The sequence below is a fragment of the Salvelinus namaycush genome, chromosome 11, assembly GCF_016432855.1.
Source record: "Salvelinus namaycush isolate Seneca chromosome 11, SaNama_1.0, whole genome shotgun sequence".
Lineage (NCBI taxonomy): Eukaryota > Metazoa > Chordata > Actinopteri > Salmoniformes > Salmonidae > Salvelinus > Salvelinus namaycush.
Genome location: NC_052317.1, coordinates 6,519,648 through 6,541,467, shown reverse-complemented (window position 1 = coordinate 6,541,467; position 21,820 = coordinate 6,519,648). Strand labels below are relative to the sequence as shown.

Sequence of the window (21,820 nt, the reverse complement as noted above, 5' to 3'; positions counted from 1 at the left end):
CTCTTGCTATCTTGCCTTAACTGATTTCACAGAGAAATGTCAGCTCGATAGGCTAGACAGCTACAGCTATCCCCAAGCTATACTAGCTAGCTGCTCTCAGCTTGGCTAAACATAAGGTCAGCACAGGCTTTAGCCTACAAATAACTGAATTAGCTGACCACCTTGAGATGACAAGTCAGTCAGGTGGGGAGAAGTCCTTCACTTCAACATTTGGTTCTCTCCATAACAAAGCCAGCTACGTTTACCTCACTGTACTCACTACTGCCTTGTTTGTTGCAAAGACACACCCAAGAAACACCCACAGCAAACCACACCCACAAGACAACTCTCGTTTGGCTTCAGTCATGGCCGCTAACATTTATTCATGACCAAACTTCAAAATAAGGCCAAATCAGGAAATTCAGTCGTTCTTTAAGTTTAGGATGATACAATGTTTCTGTGGGGCTCAATTGTGGGTGGGGGGTTGGGGTGTGTGTTTGTGTGTGTGCGTGACAGCTATGGGGAGGGCGTCATAGCTGTTCCCATTGGTGACGAATGCATGCCTCTGCACTGACCGGAGAGGCTTGAGCATGTTTGTGGAAATGTGGTGCAGCAGAGAGAGAGAGAGAGGAGGATCTCAGATTGGTTACGTAATGGACAGCAGCACAACTTCCTAATCCTGTTAAAGACTATGTATGTGGAGAAGAGGGGCATGTGGTCCCCCAGGAGTGTCTGACTGCTGAGGGACTTGTGGTGCCGCTCTAATGGCCATCTGATCACTGCTCAGCCGTGATGAGTCTGTCAGAGAGGGTAGCTCGGCTTTAGACGTCTCTGGTGGCAACAAGTTCACAGAAATACACTTACACAAACGTATTCCTGCACGTACACACACATGTCCACACAAATGTATATAAATACATAAATAGAGATACGAATGCTAGCATATTTATAATCACATGATGCTAGTACACCCACATACAGATACATAAATTCACCACTACTTTTACAAATATACTCACACAATCACAGATACACAATATATATACAGAGACAAATAAATGACCACATACACACCAACCAGTACAAACACACTTAAACTTAAAAGATACAAATCACAGATTATTGTGTACATCACATGTGCATTACATTACAGTTGAATTAAACAGTCATTTAACAAACATTAACTCAATGCAAAGCTAATTTAGAGTTTGTGACAGTGGAACCGCATTTCTCCGGGATCTCCCCTATAGTCAGTCAGGTTATAACATTCAATTACCAACATCTTGGGAGCCAGACAGACTTTAACCCCAGTGTCAAACAGCAGCTTTTAAGGCTTTGCTACACAATCCTTCATCACTTTTATGGGCCGGAGCACAAATCTTTCCCCTTACACAAAGAGGATAAGGAATTTGTCAGAAGTCATAAAGGCTGAAAGACCCATTTTAATTAAACAGAGAGCAACCATATACAGTGGCCCATCTCTCCAGACATGCATCATGGGAAATTAGCATGATGTGGCAGAACGCAGATCACAGAGGCCTCGGCAAACAGCCGAACCGGGTCGTTAACCCGTGCTGCCCTCAAACCAAGACTGCTAATTATTTATAGGCTGTTTTTCAACATTTCAAATTCAAAACAGTTTGAATTGAGGTGTGTTCCGCCTCATGAATTCACATAGAAGTATCCCATTTCACTGTTGTGGACAATTTATGTTTGAGGCTTTACTAAGCCGGACTAACTTCTCTTTTCGAGGAGAGCCCAAACACTTTCACAGTGTTTCCGCAGATCAAGTATGCAGACATTTGCGCAGTGTAGCACAAACTTTTCCCCCCTAGCACATTTTATGGCTGGCGCTCACATTGCCTTCATTTCTGTTTTCCTTATAAATAATAACTTTGGACGTGTGCGTTCCTAAGTGCCTCATTTTCTGTTGTGTTGTCGTTTCTAGTGGAGCATACTGTATGTATGTATGTATGTATGTATGTATGGAGCATAATGTATTTACAGTTTTATTCACGCTTTCAAGTATTGGGTGACAAATCATGCATTCCGATTCTTGCATAGATTTTAATGGACACATACAATGTGTGTAAAATACCTTTTGGCAAGTTGTACTGATTATGATGAACTAATGCTAAGCTACACTACATGACCAAAAGTATGTGGACACCTGCTCGTCGAACATCTCATTCCAAAATCATAGGCATTAATATGGAGTTGGTCTCCCGTTTGCTGTTATAACAGCCTCCACTCTTCTGGGAAGGCTTTCCTCCAGATGTTGGAACATTGCTGCAGGGACTTGCTGCCATTCAGCCACAAAAGCATTAGTGAGGTCGGGCACTGATGTTGGGCTATTAGGCCTGGCTCACAGTCAGCGTTCCAATTCATACCAAGGTTTTCGATGGGGTTGAGGTCAGGGCTTTGTGCAGGCCGGTCAAGTTATTTCACACCAATCTCGACAAACCATTTCAGTATGGACCTTGCTTTGTGCATGGGGCATTGTCATGCTTGAAACAAGAAAGGGCCTTCCCCAAACTGTTGCCACAAAGTTGGAAGCACAGAATCGTCTAGAATGTCATTGTATGCTGTAGATTTCCCTTCACTGAAACTAAGGTCCTTAGACCAAACCATGAAAAACAGCCCCAGACCCATATAGTTGACACTATGCATTGGGGCAGGTAGAGTTCTCCTGGCATCTGCCAAACCCAGATTCATCCATCGGACTGCCAGATGGTGACGCGTGATTCATCACTCCAGAGATTGCGTTCCACTACTCCAGAGTCCAATGTCGGCGAGCCTTACACCACTCTAGCCGAAGCTTGGCATTGCACATGGTGATCTTAGGCTTGTGTGCAGCTGCTCAGCCATGGAAACCCATTTCATGAAACTCCCGACGAACAGTTCTTGTGCTGACGTGTCTTCCAGAGGCAGTTTGTAACTCTGTAGTGAGTGCTACAGGGCAATAATCATTTAGTTCAGTTACCTTCGCTTTCTTGAGTACAGGAACAATGGTGAACATCTTTAAGCAAGTGGGGCCAGCAGACTGGGACAGGGAGAGATTGAATATGTCCGTAAACAATCCAGCCATCTGGTCTGCGCATGCTCTGGGGATGTGGCTAGGGATGTCGTCTGGGCCGGCAGCCTTGTGAGGGTTAACACGCTTAAATGCCTTACTCATGTCGGCCATGGAGAACGAGAGCCCACTGTCCTCGGGAGAGGGGCTGGCCCACATCGGCAGCACTCTGTTTTCCTCAAAGCGGGTGAAGAAGGTGTGTAGTTTGTCCGGTAGAAAGACATCGGTGTCCACGACGTGGTTCGATTTCCCTTTATAATCCGTGATTGTCTAGAGTCCCCACCACAATCTCAACCATATTCCCAGTCACCTTTCCGTGGTTAAATGCAGTTGTTCGCGCGTTCATTTTTGTGTGAATGCTGGCATCTATCCATGTTTTTCTGGTTTGGATAGGTTTTAATCGTCACGGTGGGAACAACATCCCCTATAGACTTCCTTATGAACTCAGTTACCTTGTCAGTGTATGCGTTAGTGTTATTCTCAAAGGCAACCTGGAACATATCCCAGTCCGGAATGATCAAAACAATCTTGAAGCATGGATTCCGATTGGTCAGACCAGCGTTGAACAGTCCTTACCACGGGTACATCCTGTTTGAGTTTCTGCCTATAGGAAGGGAGGAGCAGAATGGAGGCGTGATCTGATTAGCCAAAGGGAGGGCAGGGGAGGTCCTTGTAGCCGTCCCAGAAAGGATAGTAGCAATGTTTTTCATGTGCGAATAGCACAGGCAATGTGTTGGTAAAACTGCGGTAGCGTTTTCCTCAAATTTGCTATGTTAAACTCTCCAGCTACAATAAATGTGGTCTCAGGATATGTGGTTTCCAGTTTGCATAAAGTTCAGTGAAGTTCTTTGAGGGCTGTCATAGTATCCAAAAGTTATTTCCGGCTGTATGTAATAATGCCAAAACTTTCTGATCTAATAATATGAGAAGTAACACAAAAAATATATATTTAATGCAAAGTTGCTTAGGAGCCAGGAACGAGGCGACCATGTCTATCGGCGTCATCTTGTTCAGTTGAATAAAAATTCCAAGTGTTGGATATCCCTAACTTCGGCTGGATTCCAATAGGAATTACACAAATACTTTGCAAGCCAGCATAATGTGACATGTAAGTAGGGTTTCAAAATTCCGGTTGGAAGATTCCTGGAAATCCTTCAACCAGGATATTTGAGAAAATCTGGGACTTTTAGGAAAGTCTATTCAGGGATTATTTTGAGGAGATGGGAAACTCCATTGGATTCGTTTTTGAGGTTGCTAGGCCTCAAAATAAGGCCTTATGAGATACATAATGTATTTTCATAAAGAGTTTAATTATAATGAAAACGATTTTTCACAGTGACTATTATCATGTTGAGTAATGACTACAAAATCACTTTAAGTAACTGTACTCCGGTATATTAAGTGCAACGGGTTTCCTCAAAGGTTTGTCTAATGACACCACATTGGGGTTTACAATGTAGTCAATATGACCTCTGATTGGTATTAGGCATGCTGCTCATGCTACCACGAATGAGATACTTCACATGTAGTGGATGGGGAGACGTTATTCACCATAATGGAAGGAGTATAAGGAGAGGGAATGGTAAAACATTCTACCTTCTTTCACTCTTTTGTTTTTTTTATGGTCTCTTCAAGTGTTGCTGTCTGAGTGGCTTTTCTAATGCTTTTCTTTTCTAATGTATCAGACCAGAGCTGCAGTGTTGTGTTCCCCTTGGGAGGTAATTACAGAGGGGTATCCTCCTACCTCTCTAACACTCCCCCCCCTCCCGCCTGTGCTCCGGACCATAGGGACTAGTGGGAAGAGGTTTCAGTGTTTCTTTGGTTCTTTGGCCTGTGAACTTGGAGAAGGGCTGGGTGTGAGTGTGAGTTAAAGAATTGTGGATGAAAGTTGGGAGTTGGTGATCTCACTGATCTGTGGGAGAGGGTGTTGAGTGATCGGTGTGATGTTGCTTGATGGTGTTAAGGTCAGTGTTGAAGAGGGTATCTTGGAAAGTTAAGTGTTTTCAGTTGAGCAATTATATTCTAAGGTTGGTTATCGTCCTGGAGATCATTTCTGGTCCCAAAATGTATTGTTAAGTGTAACAACATCATTTCTGTGGGCTTACATGTTGTTTTCAGAGCTTGGCTAAAAAGAAAGTGACATCTGTGGTTTTATACAAGCTTAAGTTGGTAATTGGTAACACCTCATGGAAGGCAATTAAGTTAACTCCATGACCAGAGGCTTGCATTTTTGAGAGCAAGTAAAATACACTGAGTGTACAAAACATTATGAACACATGCTCTTTCCATGACATAGACTTATCAGGTGAATCCAGGTGAAAGCTATGATCCCTTATTAATGTCACTTGTTAAATCCACTTCAGTCAGTCTAGATGAAGGGGAGGAGACAGGTTAAAGAATAATTTTTAAGTCTTGAAACATTTGAGACATGGATTGTGTATGTGTACCATTCAGCAGGTGAATGGGCAAGACAAAATATTTAAGTGCCTTTGAACGGGGCATGGTAATAGGTGCTTGGTTTTTCCGTCAAGAATGGTTCACCACCCAAAGGACATCTGGCCAACTTGACACAGCTGTGAAAAGCATTGGAGTCAACATGAGCCAGCATCCCTTTCAACACCTTGTAGAGTCCATGCCCGACGAATTGAGGCTGTTCTGAGGGCAACAGGGAGGGGTGGGGGGGGGGGGGGTGTAGCTCAATATTAGGAAGTTACTCTTAATGTTTTGTACACTCAGTGTATGCCATTGTGTATGTGCCAAACTCACTACCAGGTGAGTGGGATGGTATCCTGATTTTTTTTAAATATAGCAATTTTCTCACTGGGGAGTGTTTTAGGGAAAAGTTTGGGAAATAGTGGTACTTGCTGCGATGCTCAAGAAAACCGGTTCCAACTAAGAACTTAAATGACATCATGTCAGCTGTTCAACAAAGATAAAAGGTTGCAGAATTTTTGGTTTGATTCTTTGCATTCATCCCAGGTAATATCACCACGTTTCGGTTTCAGTTTAGATTATTAAACAATAATCACCGTTTTCAATTTTTGTATTTTTTTATTGCCACTCTTTCATTGAATGCAGTATGCATTATGTGGGTTGAATGCTGTAACAACACAGAATAAAACAATAAAAGGACAAAAATACAATTAACGGTAGTGACGGCCTAGTACTGCTGGTTTTATTTGATGACTTTAATTCCAAGACATCTCATCTCTACAGAGATGCTGCCTATACTGTCTGACAAAATCACTATTTTAGTAGATCAAAGTAAATAAGGCCTACCTGAGGGATGAATATCAACTATCAATCACTTAGATCCTGTATTTTCATGGTAGAGATACCTCGCGAAGCAAATGCTTTCCATCCCTCTCGATCGCTCGTTCTCTCTTCTCTGTCCGCTCCACACGGTTCTTATAATTTTCTCTACTTTTGGATATTTTTGATTCTGAACGTCATCAGATCTTCAACCAAAACCTAACATTAGATAAAGGGAACCCGAGTGAACAAATAACAGAACCATTGCATACTTATTTAATTTATTTCATAAACAAAGGTATGCAACACCCAATGCCCCTGTGTGAATAAGTAATTGCCCCATTACACTTAATAACTGGTTGTACCACCTTTAGCTGCAATGACTCCAACCAAACGCTTCCTGTAGTTGTTGGTCTGTCTCTCAATTCGCTGTGGAGTCATTTTGGCCCACTCTTCCATGCAGAACTGCTGTAACTCAGCCGACATTTGTGAGTTTTCAAGCACGAACTGCTTGTTTCAAATCCTGCCGCAACATCTCAGTTAAGATTAGGTCTGGACTTTGACTAGGACGTTCCAAAACTTCAAATTGGTTGCTTTTTAGCCATTTTCATGTAGACTTGATTGTGTGTTTTGGATCATTGGCTTGCTGCATGACCCACCCAACTGTGCATCAGCTCACAGACGGGTGGCATGACATTCTCCCGTAGAATTATCTGACACAGAGCAGAATTCATGATTCCTTCTATGAAGCAAGTCATCCAGGTCCTGAGGCAGCAAAGCATCCCCAAACCATCACACTACCATCACCATGCTTGACCGTTTGTATGAGGTTCTTACTGTGGAATGCAGTGTTTGGTTTTTGCCAGACATAATGGGACCCATTTCATCCATAAAGTTATACTTTTGAATCATCTGTCCATAGAGCATTCTTCCAAGAGTCTTGATGATCATCCAGGTGCTTTTTTGACAAACTTGAGTCAACTTCTTGGACGAAATGGGTCCCATTATGCCTGGTGAAAACCAAACACTGCATTCCACAGTAAGAACCTCAATCCAAAGGTCAAGCATGGTGGTATATTAGGTTTTGGTTGAAGATCTGATAACATTCAGTATAAAAAATATGCAAAAACAGGGAAATCAGAAAAGGGGCAAATACTTTTTCACGGCAATGTAGCTCAGTGCTCCACACAGACCGGACAAGTAGGCAGGTGCACAGTGGATTATGGTCATTGTAGTTCAATTATGTTGAATATTGGCCTCTTGGAAACTACAACTCCCTACAACATCGCACAGTTCAGGCTTGATCTGATTTATCTCTATAGAAACGGCACATTGAGCTCACAGAAGAAGAAAAACGCAGCGAATTGAACTGAAGTCGGTCAATTAGTCGTTTAAAAAACGGTTTATCACTCAGCACTATAAAACGGCCGCCATATTTCAACTTTTTCAATAGAAATCAACAAAATGAGGACGTTAACTTTTTGTGTGTTATTTTGAGTACTGAGTATGTTGAAGTATTGAGATGATTGACTATCAGTCAGTGCAGTGTGGATGTGAGTTTACATAGTTCAGATGCTGAGTACTGTAGCTAGTCTTGGTGTCCTACAGTCTTTGGACTTGGGATCCGGAACGATGATCAACAATGCTGATGTTGGTTTGGTTTGGAGGGTGATGCTGATGTTGGGAGCTGGGATGTGTGGGGGTTCATCTCTAGTGAGGAGATCTCCATTATTTATAACACTCACTGTGACCTACTTTGCAGCACAGCAGTAACCACTCGCTCGCTGTATTTCAAAAAGCATCTATCTTTAACTAAGGGACAGGGGGCACGTACACACGTACACTCTCAAGCAAAACATGAAAGTGAAGCTTTATAAACGCAAAGCCTCACATAAAGCATACCGTTTATGTGCAACCAATCACTCGAGCACTCATACATACCATTAGACTCACACACTCACACACACATTTACACACACACACACGGGCTGCTGATAATCCCGCCCTGCAACTGCTCTCTCTCCTGTTGTACCTGGCCTTCTAAACGGTGTCTAAATTGTTCCTATTGTTTCTCTCAATCACCCACTGACCTTATTGCTTCTTATTTATGCCTGTGCCGCAGTAAAACCATAGAGTGGAGGCTGTGGGGAGGAAGTGACCGAAGGGAGGAGAGGAGGGGAAGGCAAGACTCCAGTTTTTCTTTTTAGGGATGGGGCCGCCACACCGCAAATGAGAAAATATATTTTTTTTGCGAGAGAGTGCTGTGCAGTGTCTCTGTTCTCCAACCAAAGACTGATGTGAGTATGTGGAATGGAGCGGATTACTGTGAAGGTGCAAGCTCTGCAGTCTGATAAAGTGATAAGACTGTGTTGCGGCTACTAATGAGATGTAGCCTGGTGGCCTTCTGTTAGAGAGAGAACACTGGAACAGAACTATTCATTTCATTCTCTCTCTGAGGGTGCCCCATAAAAATTGTTCTTGCTGTAAATTCTGTGTGTGTGCGTGCGTGTGTGCGTGCGTATGTATGTCTCTGTACGTACGAACATGTCCTTGTGCATGTGTAGGTTCTGTCTATGTGTGCGCTTGTGTCTGTTTTCGTCTGTGTGTGTGCATATGTGCGTTTTCTGTGTGTCCGTTTTCATGTGTGTCTGTGTCCGTTTGTGGGTGTGTGTGTTTGGTCATTAACTGTGTAATATATGTCCTCTGTGTGGGTTCTGTGTCGTTCCCACACTCCCAATGTCACTGAGGTAGCTGTCTAGACTAGAGTGGTACAGCCCCAAGCTGGAATGGTAATGATACCGAGTAGAGGGGATTCAGACCCACAGAACAACAAATCTCGATTCAGATTCAATTGAAGGGCCTTTATATTCTGATGTTGTTTCAATTGCTGTATGGTTTCAACATGAGAAGGGGACTTCTAAAGCCTGAGGAAAGGTATGGGCTAGTCAAGCAACACAGGATTTTATATTGGTGAGTCAACTGGATTCACTTTCTGTCAGTCTACACTGAACTGGATTCACTCTTAGGCTGGGAATCAATCTGTTTGTGCGTTGATTGAGCCGAGATATACAGCGTTTCCTGTGAATGCGATCTCTGTGAACGCAGGAACATTGCTGTTAAAAGGCACATTGACAACAACGTGCTGTTGAATCGTGTCCCAGCCTTAATCTGTTTACACTGAACTGCATTCAATTTCAGTCTGTTTAACTGAACTGGATTCACTCTGTCTTTCCACAAACTACTTTACATTCTCTACCCTTACTGTGTGCTTGGTCTACCATGTTTGCACTACATGTTGTGCATATATCTACGCATCAGTCTGACTATTGTTTACATACAGTATACGTTGAAGCTCCGCATGTACAGACCACTCGGTCTTGTTTGTATACTCTGTGTCCATTCTGTGTCCATCTGCTCTATTTCTATCTCTCGTCTGTCTGTCCTGTCTATGTGCTCTACACTCTTAGAAGTAAAGGAGCCTGGAAGAACCATTTTTGGTTCTAAACATTGCCACACTGGAGGAACCTTTCCAGTTCAAAAAGGTTCCTCGAGGAACCCCCATGTAAAAGTTCAAACCGGAACCTTTTTTATGATGGAAGGGTTACATTTTGAACCTTTTAAATAATATATTGTAGAGTTGGCAGCCTATCAGAAGATTGGAGGCATGGCTTATTGGTGGCGTGGCTTTTCAGCTAGTTCTTTTTGGCCACCCGTTACAGTAAATGTAATTCTTGTTCCTCATGTTAAGTTTGTACACTGCAGCTTTCAATTTCCTTGAATATTTACACATATTACATGTTTGAACATAATGTTAACATTGCTGATTACATATGGTAATAAAGTGTTTACATGGTAATAAACTATTTACATTTTGGGATTTGAAGCTACAAAACTGTCAGTGTTCAACTTTAACATGTGATGACAATACAACAGAACAGGAAGGACATTTACTCCCACCGGTGGCCTAAAAAGATCTAGCTGAAAGCCACGCACCTACTACGCCATATGCCTCCAGTCCAGGGTTTCTTCTGGAATGGTTCCTTGAATAACTCCAGGGTTCCTTGAGGATCTCTAGGGTTCATCGAATCACCACTAATTCTTAGAGTGTATATCGGCTCCTCCTGCATTTACCAGTTGTTTGCTCTCCACTGTTTCTCCACTGGGCTCCGAGCTAGTCCACCCGGCTTGTTTATCCTGCCCCAGTGCCCAGTACTGGAGGCGCGCGAGAGCCCCCTCATGTGCCCAGTTTCACTAACAAGTTCTTTCCTTCTCCTTCAGAATTGGGGCTGAATATAAATGAGCGTCCTTTTAATCAGTTTAAACTCTCCAAGCACAGCTTGTTACTCAGAAAAATGGCGGGGTGTTTTTTTTTTACCCTCCTCGGTGAGCTAGTAACAGCTTCTCTTCATTATGCATTCCTGGCAGAGGAGCCAACTTTTAGCACGGCACAAGACCTGTGTACGTGTGTGTCAATGCAAATGTGGGTTCTTGTCTTTTTGTTTATACCTGTTTTCTCCCCACAAACTTGTGCACAATGTACGCTCATGTCCTTGCAATCTCACACCTCTATCACCATCCCATTCACTATCCATTCGACAACATACACGATAACAAACACCATACACACCTCTATCATTCCCCCATCGAAGCCTCCTGCGCACCGCATGACCTTCCCTGCTATGCTACAGGAATAATAGACATTAATAGAGCGATGTCCTTGTGGCCAAGTTTGGAGGGGATTTCAGAATATGTCAGTGTGGTTGACAGAGGGAGGGGTGGTTCGGGGGTGTGGGAGCAAGGTGTGAGGGGACCTTGGCATAGATGGGGGAAAAGGGAGATGGAGGTGGAGGAACCCTGGCTGAGTTGCCCACCGTGGGACAGGAAGGATGTGACCCCGCGACCTCCCACATAGAGAGGCGTCTGCTTTCTGACAGAGTGTCATCAGGTCCAGATAAAACCCGACCACTCCAACTCCCCACTGCGGCCTGTCCACAGTCACACGCCTGCTGACCGGCTTACACGCCCCCACACGTACCGAGAGTCCTTCAGACTGCCGCCGCGTGTCGAACAGCGCCAGGTGTTATAAACGAGCACTCACACAAACAGTGTGAGATAGTGCCACGCAGTCTCATGCACGCGCCTATTCACATATTAAGTATTCATATTCAGGCTTGAATGCACAAACATGCATCTCTCTCTGACTCTAACAGACACACACACACTCACACACACACACAAGTTTGCCTGTGGAACATCTCCAGCAGTGAGCAGAATTGGGCTGTCAGTCAAAGGGACATCCTTAAAAGGGCACATAACCCTGAAGGAGACAGAGATGAATGAAATATCACCACACACACTGCTGAATCACTTAGCCCAGCAGTTCCAAACAAACTCATTCACCTGGACCATACACAGTCTGAGACACCAATTCAAGAGAACCCAACCAAACCTGTCAACACACATACAGTAGCTAGTTCCATCTCCATTTGGCAATGGAGTTTGTTGGATTTGAATGACGGCAGTGCCTTCTACCCAATATCATCCTAAAAACAATATAATCCAAAGCGATTTCTCATAGGCTTGTCTATTCCGCCCATCTCTCCATCATCTGTTGACCTGTGTCCGTTTGTCTGTCGAATGCCTTGTGGATCACCAACGTCTCGTAACTCAAACCATCTCGTTTCCGCAATAACAACCCTCACTTGCCTCGTCATGTTCAGTGGGGAGAAAATAGTTTGAAACGTGAGAGTGAAATCTGACTTTGTCTAATAAGAACACAGATTTCCAATTTCGTTGGCAAAACGTTTTGGGTGATGTTCCCTACTGAACATGATCCGACTTCCTGAACTTTGATCCGACTTCATGAACATTACTCTAACAACAAACTCCCTTTGTTGTTTGGCACCAAAACAGGAAATGTTCACGCCGGAGTGCAAGTTTAAGGAGTCGGTGTTTGAGAATTACTACGTGATCTACTCGTCCACTGTGTACCGGCAGCAGGAGTCCGGTCGGGCCTGGTTCCTAGGCCTTACCAAGGAAGGCCAGGTCATGAAGGGGAACAGGGTCAAGAAAACCAAGCCCTCCTCACACTTTGTCCCCAGGCCCATTGAAGGTAAGGCATCTGAATGCATCTGCCGTCTCATCTGTGTATTGTCTTTTGCAGGTTTTGATCGCCTGGAGTAAGTTGGTTAAAGCCCTATATGGTGAAATTAGGGCCCTCTTTTAAAATACATTTTCATGCACAGATTTGATCGTACATTGTGCGTACGATGAAATCCACAGCAACATTGTGATTTATAAATCTTAAACTTGACCAATGGAAATAAGTCATATACTTGGATTTGCATGACATTTCATGATTTATAAACGAAACGCTTTTATGTGATATGCACAACATTATCAGAGTGTCAACTAATTGTACAAATTGCATTTCCTCACACTGCCGCTACAGTTTTCCTCATTCTAATATTAGTACAAAAAGTTTTATTAACATGGCCGCTGGGGGATAATGTTTGACCTATGTTGTCAAATACTTTAGCTGTATTTATTTACTTTGCACAATGGAACCAATTAAATACTCACACAAGTGGGTAACACTTTATAATTATGTCCACTAATAAATAATGTATATGTTTTTTAGAAATAGTCTGCCCACCATTTTAGTATTCATTATTCCTACACTTTTTTATGTCAGTAAGCTAGTTATTCATGCGTTTATAAACATATTTATAAACAATGTATTGCTGGTTAAAGGTATTGCCATGTAAAAGGTGTTTAATATAAATACTTATTTATATTAGACGTTTGCAGTAGGCTACCTGATCGAAAGAAAGCACTATCTATACTTTATAAGCAACCTGTTTATAAAGGACCTGAGTAATTACTCCCAAAACACTGGGCATGCCATTAGTAGACATTCCAGCAGTACCTGAGGTCTCAAAATTACCTAAAACATATCCATGGTGAAAGAGTAACCACCCAACACAGGAAGTTACATTTTTAAGGACAGATATTTAATATTTTATTCCAAAACAGGTTCCAAGAGCAGCTTCCTACACTCTGTGGGAGTCCCTGAGCTCGATCTGACTTTGTCTCTCTGTTTGCCCATCCATCTCCTCATTATTTGTCCTCCATGTTCTCCTCTATCCCCCACTGCTTCCTGCTTCGTCCTCTACTACATACACTGTCTGCAGTGTGTATGTACAGGGAGCCGTCGCTGCATGAGATCGAAGAGAAACAGCGCTCCAGGAAGAGCTCAGGGACTCCCACCATGAACGGAGGGAAAGCTGTCAACCAGAACTCCTAGCAGCAGGGCCCCAAGGGTGGGGGGGCACTAGGGGGGCCCGGATCCCCCCTCTCTTAAATAGAGGGGAGAGAGGCTACAGACCCCCCTCACCACCATGCCCTCTGAAGGGATGGACCGCCACGAGGGGGAGGAGCTACACCCAAGATGACTAAAAACTGAACTCTCGCCTGTGAAAATCTTTTAGACGAATATCATGATAAACCCAGAGGAAAACAAAAAAACTACGACAAACATTTTCAATCAGGAGTTGACCTACGTTTTATGCAAAAAAAAGAAGAAAAAAAAAGCTGTGACAAAGGAATGGTGGTCTCTTCACAATACAAATATCGTTTCCAATTTAAGCTGTGAAAAATTAGCTTTAAAGACATGTTCAATTTCCCATGCATTGATTTTATGAATGCTATGGCACCCTCACATGCTTAATTGTGTTACTGTTGTCCAATAATAACAATATTACTCATGTGTTGATAACTCTTCATCCCAATTTAGTATCATGGGTATTCTGTTTTTCATTTGAGACTGTAGACATGAACAATTGTTGGTATTTTTTATTGCTTGACATTGAATGCACTTTCACACTGCATACACTGGTGTGAGGGTAAAGAATGAATATATATGAGAAGTCGCTGGTTGGCTCGGTAGGAACAGGAATGAGTGAGTGGGATGGCTTTTGCTCAGGTGATGTGTGTGGAATAGGTTGTGTGGATCTTGGATTCCTTTCCTATCTCCACACACTCTTTGATATGACAGGACTAGACAACTAAAAGCAATATGGCGGCTACTCCACCAAGCCTCATAGTAGTCCTCTAGCATATTATGGTGCGTTCGAGTGCTGATGGAAATGTGGAAATACGAGTTCCTGACCCAGCAATAATGATTGAACGACCCTCAAAGTCTGAGTTCCAAGTGGGAAACACGGTCCAGAATGAAGATATTGAAGTTTACGAGGTGTGACATTTCATCACTGATCTTTCACCTTTTCGACCACTAGACGATTAAAAAAAAAGCCATTTACAACCTTAACCATCTGATTAATGTAGCTCGGTGGATCCATACAGTATATAGTTTGACATATTGTCAACATAAGCGACGTTAGCTAGATTAGCCATCTAGCAAGAATGTCATTGGTTGAAGAGTTATTCTGACTTCAAAAGCACTTGAAAGGACTCATGTTGTATTTTCAACTTCACCAACTGGGAAACATTAGATTCCGAGGACCGTTCGAACGCACCATTACTCTCAACGATCCAGTCCTGTGAACTTAATGGTCAAGAGGGAAAGGATAGCCTTGTAATATTATCAATACTCTGTCAAAGTGGGTATAGCCAGGAGAAAAAAAGATCGATAGAGCTTCTGGTTGTTTTTGTTTGGTGTGCCAGTACTAATAAGGGTATTTTTTCTAATAAGGTCTGGGTTGGCCAATCCTAGGGGGAAATGCAATATTCTCTCCAAAAAAGGAAACTTGGCTAGTATCCGCCAATCAAGGATTCTTTCATGATTGTTTGGAACAGGTCTACTTCACCTCTTTATGAGCTTTGACAAGACTTTCTTCGAAGTGCGTCAGAGAATGCTTTTAGTCGGTACAAATAAATCATGAAAATCTCCTTGGGAAGGCACGTTGTTGTGGCTTGTGTACGGGCTCAGCAGACTCGGTCTGCTTGGGGCTAAGGTGATTGTGAAAGCTATCCAAGTATTCGTCCCAATACTCTTAAGAAGCTTCCTCTCTTTGTGTCTTTATCTTTGTTATCAGTCCACTGAGCAGACTAGAAATGTCACAATGATCGGTTGAATGGGGTGTAGCGCACTCATTTGATGTAATCAGTCTCTTTTTATCTGTGGCCACGAGGGAAAAGAAACAAAGGACGTATTTTAAGATACTTTTCGACGAAGCCCCTGTGAGCTCCTCCTCTTCCATCATTACCCTTTCACCTACGACACTGTAATCAATAATAACCTAGCACAATGCAACGGGAAGGAGCCCAGTCATCCAAAACCAACAAAAACTCATTTGGATGCCGGAAGGTTCGTTTGCCCTGAGAGTCTGTAAATATTTCACTTTTTTTGTACTTACAGGCTGGCATCCCAATGGCTTCCATCTCAGTAGGTTTTGTGAGCCATGAAATGAGCCGATTGCTGCATTCTGGAAATGAGCCCCCGCCATTTCATAAATCAAATGTAGGAGAGTGGCTGTATATACGAAGAGTAAAAAGGCTTGTTAAATCAGTAGGGAAGGCAGGGAGGAATATCCCCCATCACCAAGATGGAGAAGTCACCATGTCCACTGATCCTATTGTTCGTCTAACTCAGGAAGTCCCACTCCAGTCTAATGAACGGAGTCTGACAACAAGGCGGGCCACCCTTGCCCAGCACCTAATGCACAAAGCCTGGCCAAAGGTGTGGTCTTGGGGGGGTTGGGTCAGGGGTGTTGGTGGCAGAGTGGGGGGTCTGGAAGTCTTGGGATCTGGCCAGGGCATGAGATAGGGGATGTCAGGGTGTCATGTCAGACACTTCCTCAATTAACTGCGGCAGGTCATGGCAGAAGACCAGCACAAGTCTTCCACTGGGATCAGGAGAGAGCTGGGCTCAGTTCTGCAGTAGTTGCTCCAGTTTAAATAGCCCAAAGGCACAGATCTAGTAATCGGCTTACTCTCCCTCAGTTCTAACCTTAACCATTAGGGGATAGGGACGCAAAACTGACCTTGGATCAGCATCAACTTCATACTACTCGGAAGGATGTACTTTAATAACCTGCTGGCAGAGAAGAAGGGGAGATATAAATGAGGGGTTAAGAATAGGGAGTGAGAGTAAAATAGGGGATATGTAGTGAACTAAGAGAGCACTTTTGGGAGACAAAAGGAAAATGCCAGAGCGACAGCGCAGGGGCTCAATACTGTGTAAAGAGATATTATATTTATGTTTAAGTTTGCAAATGATTTCACCGTAAATGGAACACAAGCATATATGCATTATGAATTGTGAGTTGAAAAAAATGCATTGATATTTAAAAATCAGAATGAAGTTAGTGATTGTTTAAGAATAAAAATACATTATCAAAAGCTTTCACTTATTTATTGTACCGCTGTGTTCTTGTTGATAACCTTGTGAACTGTATTATTCCCCCTGATAACAACATCCCCAAAAAGACTCTATTTCATGTAGAGTATAACTTTTTCTACCCTCTTGCCCAGATTTCGGGTAGTATCCTTTATGTACGAGAGAGCGCCCAGTATCAAACCAGTGAAGGTGATTTATCATATCATTTAGGCTCGAGTCCAATGTGTCATTTTGGGATTGCGCTCCTGCGCCCCTTAATTCTACTGTTGTCATGGAAACAGACTTCCCCTACTGTCTGCAAGGAGAACGAGGAGGATGAAGGCCCCATGACTTTTAGGGCTGTCTTCTCAGGCTGATGACTGCTGCACAGAGAACGGTTTCTTTTTTTGGGTTCCGAGTTTTCTTTTTTTATATTTGGATTTTCTCCCTTGTTTTAGGTTAGCACCTGAAAGAAATGCAGCACTTCGACAAGGGATAAGTGTACACCCACACACTCACAGAGAGAGAGAGTGAGAAAGGGAAGATAGACCCAATTATTGCTCTAATCTCTCTCGCTCCCATGTACACAGGCACACAATTCACTCACAAAACCCTCACACACATGCACACCTCTCACAAAAGGCTTGCACCCTTCTCTCTCTCTCAATTCACTGGGCTTTATTGGCATGAGAAACATCTGTTTGTATTGCCAAAGCAAGTGAAATGGATAAACAAAAGTGAAATAAACAATAAAAAGTGAACAGTAAATATTACACTTACACAAGTTCCAAAAGAATAAAGACATTTCAAACGGCATATGTCTATATACAGCCTCTCTCTCTCTCTCTCTCTCTCTCTGTCACACACATGTCTAACTCATTCATTAGATTTGAAAATATTTTTTTTTCTTTTGACTTCAAAGAAAGCTCTTTTATCCCTGGCTCTCCCTGATGAAATCATTTTCAAGCTGTGCTAATTTCTATGTTAGACTGGAGTAGTATTGCGCCAAGATGTTTCAGTCTATAGAGCTGAATAGATTTGTGCTTTTGAAGGTATTTTGATTGAATTGAATGTCCAACTCTGACATGGGAACTGGAACAAAGTCATCAGTTTTTACTATGTTTAAGTGATAGTTCGTTAAAAAATGTATGACCCTTTATAAGTCCAGTATGTAGCTTTGTGCTCGACCCATCCAAATACACATAGAAATGCGAGTTATACCGTAGATCTGTCATTCTTATTGAAAGCAAGTCTGATAAGCGGTAGATCCTTTCAATGCGTGCTATTTCGGCTTCCCTTCTTAAGTTTTGTTTTTGCGTCTTTTTACTTTTGGTTTTGTACACCAGTTTCAAACAGCTAAAAATACAATATTTGAGGTTATTGAAAAGATATTTCACAGCAATTTCTGTCTACATTATATAATGCATGTTTTGTCACATAAAGGGACAGTAGGTGAACATGCCATTTGTTCCATGCTATCTGTTGTTTAGATTCAGTTTTTGTTATTACTGTGTAATATGTGTCAATCACAATTTTATTTGAAATATCTAAAGCAGGGGATCAACGAGCCCATTTTTATATCTGAATATACTTGCCACCACAACCACAACCAAACATTATGTAATTAACAGACACTTTTTATTTTATCTGGGGCTATGGCAGTCAATTGAAAAACAGTATTTCTGATTGTCTTCTCAACTCAGACATCACACACTTTTAATGTGGGGCTATGACAGTCAATTGCAAATTAATCTGACATAATGTCTCTTATCTCACCACCACTAATGAGATGGGTGTGCTTGATGCATGTCGGCGTCTGAGTTTCTCAAAGTCAGGGGGTGTGTTCGACAGTGCACACCTCATCTTTGCTGTCTCATCCAACCTGGATCGATATTTAGGTTTTAATGCAGACAAGAGTACTGAATCCAGCTCCACACATGAGCTCTAGAGCTCCAGAAAGAGGCCTGAGTTCCCAAGTTGGAATTCCGAGTTGGATGACCTTTCAAAACAATTTTTCACAGTCTGGCTTTTTTCTTTCCGAGTTCCCAGTTATCTTGAACGCACTTAAGTTGGAAGTCTGAGATTTCGGATTTCCCAGTTCCATGTTCCCAGTAGTTTTGAACGTGGCCTTAATGCTCAGAGGGAGACGGCAGGATACTATTCCCTGGATATTATAGTCAGGAACCAAAACTCCTCCGTAGTAACCTGTGAATGCGTTGTTTGCAGCAGACAGGTCGATCAGCTGTTTGATTTCACCTCCCGGCATGTCAACTGAGCCAGGATCACAGTCAAACGGATTGGAAAGTAGGTCCCAAAGTGCTCTTCCAAGTGTTGGAGGTGAGCATTTTATATTTAGGGGGTAGATCAGCTTTAGTATTGCAGATAAATTGTAGCTTCCATCAATGTAATTGTCTGCACCATTTCCAATCCCCCATATATATATATATTTTTGAAATATATTTTCCTTTATTATTTTCCCCTAAACCTCCACCCCTCACCAAATTGGAGTAAACTAATGGACAACATTTAGGCTTCTGCTTCCAGCTTATACACACAATATACTGTACATTTGACAGACACCGTATATTTTACAATAATTCTCTTTTGCTTGTTTTTAGTCCCATCCTTTAGCTACCCTCAACCCCTCCCATCTATCGCTGAACACCATCCAGTATTGATTTCTATTTGCATTATATTTTTCAACTGCTGTGATGTTTCACAAAAGTTCTGAACCTTTCTATTCTCATAGTTTCTACAGATTGTAAATTAAAGAGAGAGAACATTTATTATATAATTTATTGATTGACTACGACTTTGTAAATCACCCAGCAGTGCTATTTGCAGAGTTAGCTCCAGGTAAATGTTGCAATTCTTCAGCCATTCCTGAATCTGCGACCAAAAACAAGCTACATATGAAACTGTAACTAAACAAATGATCTGATGATTCTGTCTCGTCGCAGCAAAATCTGCAGAGCTGGGATGGTTGTATCCCCCATATATATAACGTTGCAAGAATTTTGTATAATAATGTAAATGGGAAAACTCTTGAATCCAGCATCGTTTTGTGTATCAGTTCATAAACCATGTGCCATGGAATCGGTACATCAAAAGTCTCTTCCCAACTATTTTGCAATTTATATGGCACATCTGTCCATTTTTAAGGTCATCAAATGAAACTGGTATACTTTTTTATTTATCACAATGTTCTTTAATCAATTTTGTTCTTTAATGCAGGGCCAACAGACAAGTTCCTTACTTTTTCCCCCTTCTACTTGCCTCTTCCATTTTTGCGGTAATGATTCAATTAGTTGGTTGTAATTTTGAGGAGAGCCGACATTTCCATATATATTTTTTACTGTAGCTGCATGTGTGACATAACTCCACCATTCATATTCATGATATAATTTACAGAGATTATACTGTTTTTAAACTTTTTTAACATTCTGACTTTTCTGGTGGTTAAACTGAAATTGCAACCAACTTTCTATGGCTTGTTTTAAAAATAGCGACAGTTTGGAGATTATTTCATTTTCAAATAACCGAAAGTGAGATGTTGTAAACGGAATAAAGGGAAAAAGGCCATTCTTGAACATGGGGTGAGACATTCTTACTAATCTGCTAGAGAACCAGTTCGGATTTAAGTATAACTTTTGTATGACTAATGCTTTAATATTTCATCATTTCTGCCCTCCGAATTCATATTAATTATATAAATAGGCCCGTTTAATTTTGTCTGGGTTGCCGTTCCAAATAAAATGGAATAATTTTTGCTCATATAATTTAAAAAAACAGGTCGCTAGGTGTAGGCAGGGCCATACGGAAATAGGTAAACTGGGATATGACTAAAGAGTTAATCAGGGTGATTTTTCCACAAATAGACAGGTATTTTCCTTTCCATGGTAGCAAAATCTTATCTATGTTTGCTAACTTTCCAAAAATATATTGTAGTGAGATAATTTCTTTCTTTCGGGATATGAATACCGTGTATGTCCACTTCACGGTCAGACCATTTTATTGGGAAACTACACGGTAATGTAAAAGTTGTGTTTTTTAGTTATCCAATACGTAATATTATAAAATAACGTAACATCACTTATCATAATTTGGTTGTAATCCAGAGAGGTTAGAAAAATTATTTAGATCCACTATGAGGCTGTGGAGGGATCCAAATTGTGGATTTAAAATAATGAATTGTCAGCGTACAATGAATGTCACCTTTGTTTGTAAGCCCTGGATTTCTAGGCCCTTGATATTATTGTTGGATCTGATTTTAATAGCTAACATTTCGATGGCCATAATAAATAGATATGCCGATAGTGGACAACCTTGTTTCACTCCTCTTGACAGTTTAATACTTTCTGAAAAGTAGCCATTATTTACTATTTTACACTAGGGTTACTATACATAACTTTAACCAACCCGTCTCCAAAATTGAAATATTCCAGGCATTTATATATAAATTCCACTCATACTTTATCAAAAGCCTTTTCAAAGTCAGCTATGAATACCAGGCCTGGTTTCCCAGGTTTTTCATAGTGTTCCATTGTTTTTCCGGTGCTTGTCTTATATTATCTCCAATGTATTGTCCATGTAAAAAACCTGTCTGGTTAGGATTAATAATATCTGACAATACCTTTTTGATTCTATGCACTATGCATTTTGCTAGACTTTATGCATCACAACACTGAAGTTGCCGGAAGCTCTGGACTGGGAACTGTCGCCGGACGCTCTGGCCTGGGACCTGTCGCCGGAAGCTCTGGACTGGGAACTGTCGCCGGAAGCTCTGGACTGGGAACTGTCGCCGGAAGCTCTGGACTGGGAACTGTCGCCGGAAGCTCTGTACTGGGAACTGTCGCCGGAAGCTCTGGACTGGGAGCTGTCGCCGGAAGCTCTGGACTGTGGAGGCGCACTGGAGGCCTGATGCGTGGGACCGGTACAGGTGGCACCGGGCTGATGACACGCACCTCAGGGCGAGTGCGGGGAGGAGGCACAGGACGTACTGGACTGTGGAGGCGCACTGGAGGCCTGATGCGTGGGACCGGTACAGGTGGCACCGGACTGATGACACGAAACCTCAGGGCAAGTGCAGGGAGGAGGCACAGGACGTACTGGACTGTGGAGGCGCACTGGAGGCCTGATGCGTGGGACCGGTACAGGTGGCACCGGGCTGATGACAC

The 21,820-nt window shown here is 42.2% G+C and overlaps 1 protein-coding gene across 2 annotated transcripts in view; it reads left to right on the top strand.

Annotated features, from left to right (window-relative positions):
* LOC120055738 (fibroblast growth factor 12) overlaps positions 1 to 14,101 on the top strand; it is a 35,756-nt gene extending 21,655 nt beyond the window's left edge. For both annotated transcript variants that reach the window (XM_039003675.1, XM_039003674.1), the window contains 2 exons: positions 12,218 to 12,416; positions 13,498 to 14,101. In XM_039003675.1, coding sequence (XP_038859603.1) covers positions 12,218 to 12,416; positions 13,498 to 13,610 — 312 coding nt within the window. In that variant the 3' untranslated portion in view covers positions 13,611 to 14,101. The remainder of the gene's footprint in view (positions 1 to 12,217; positions 12,417 to 13,497) is intronic.
* Positions 14,102 to 21,820: the final 7,719 nt, after the last annotated feature.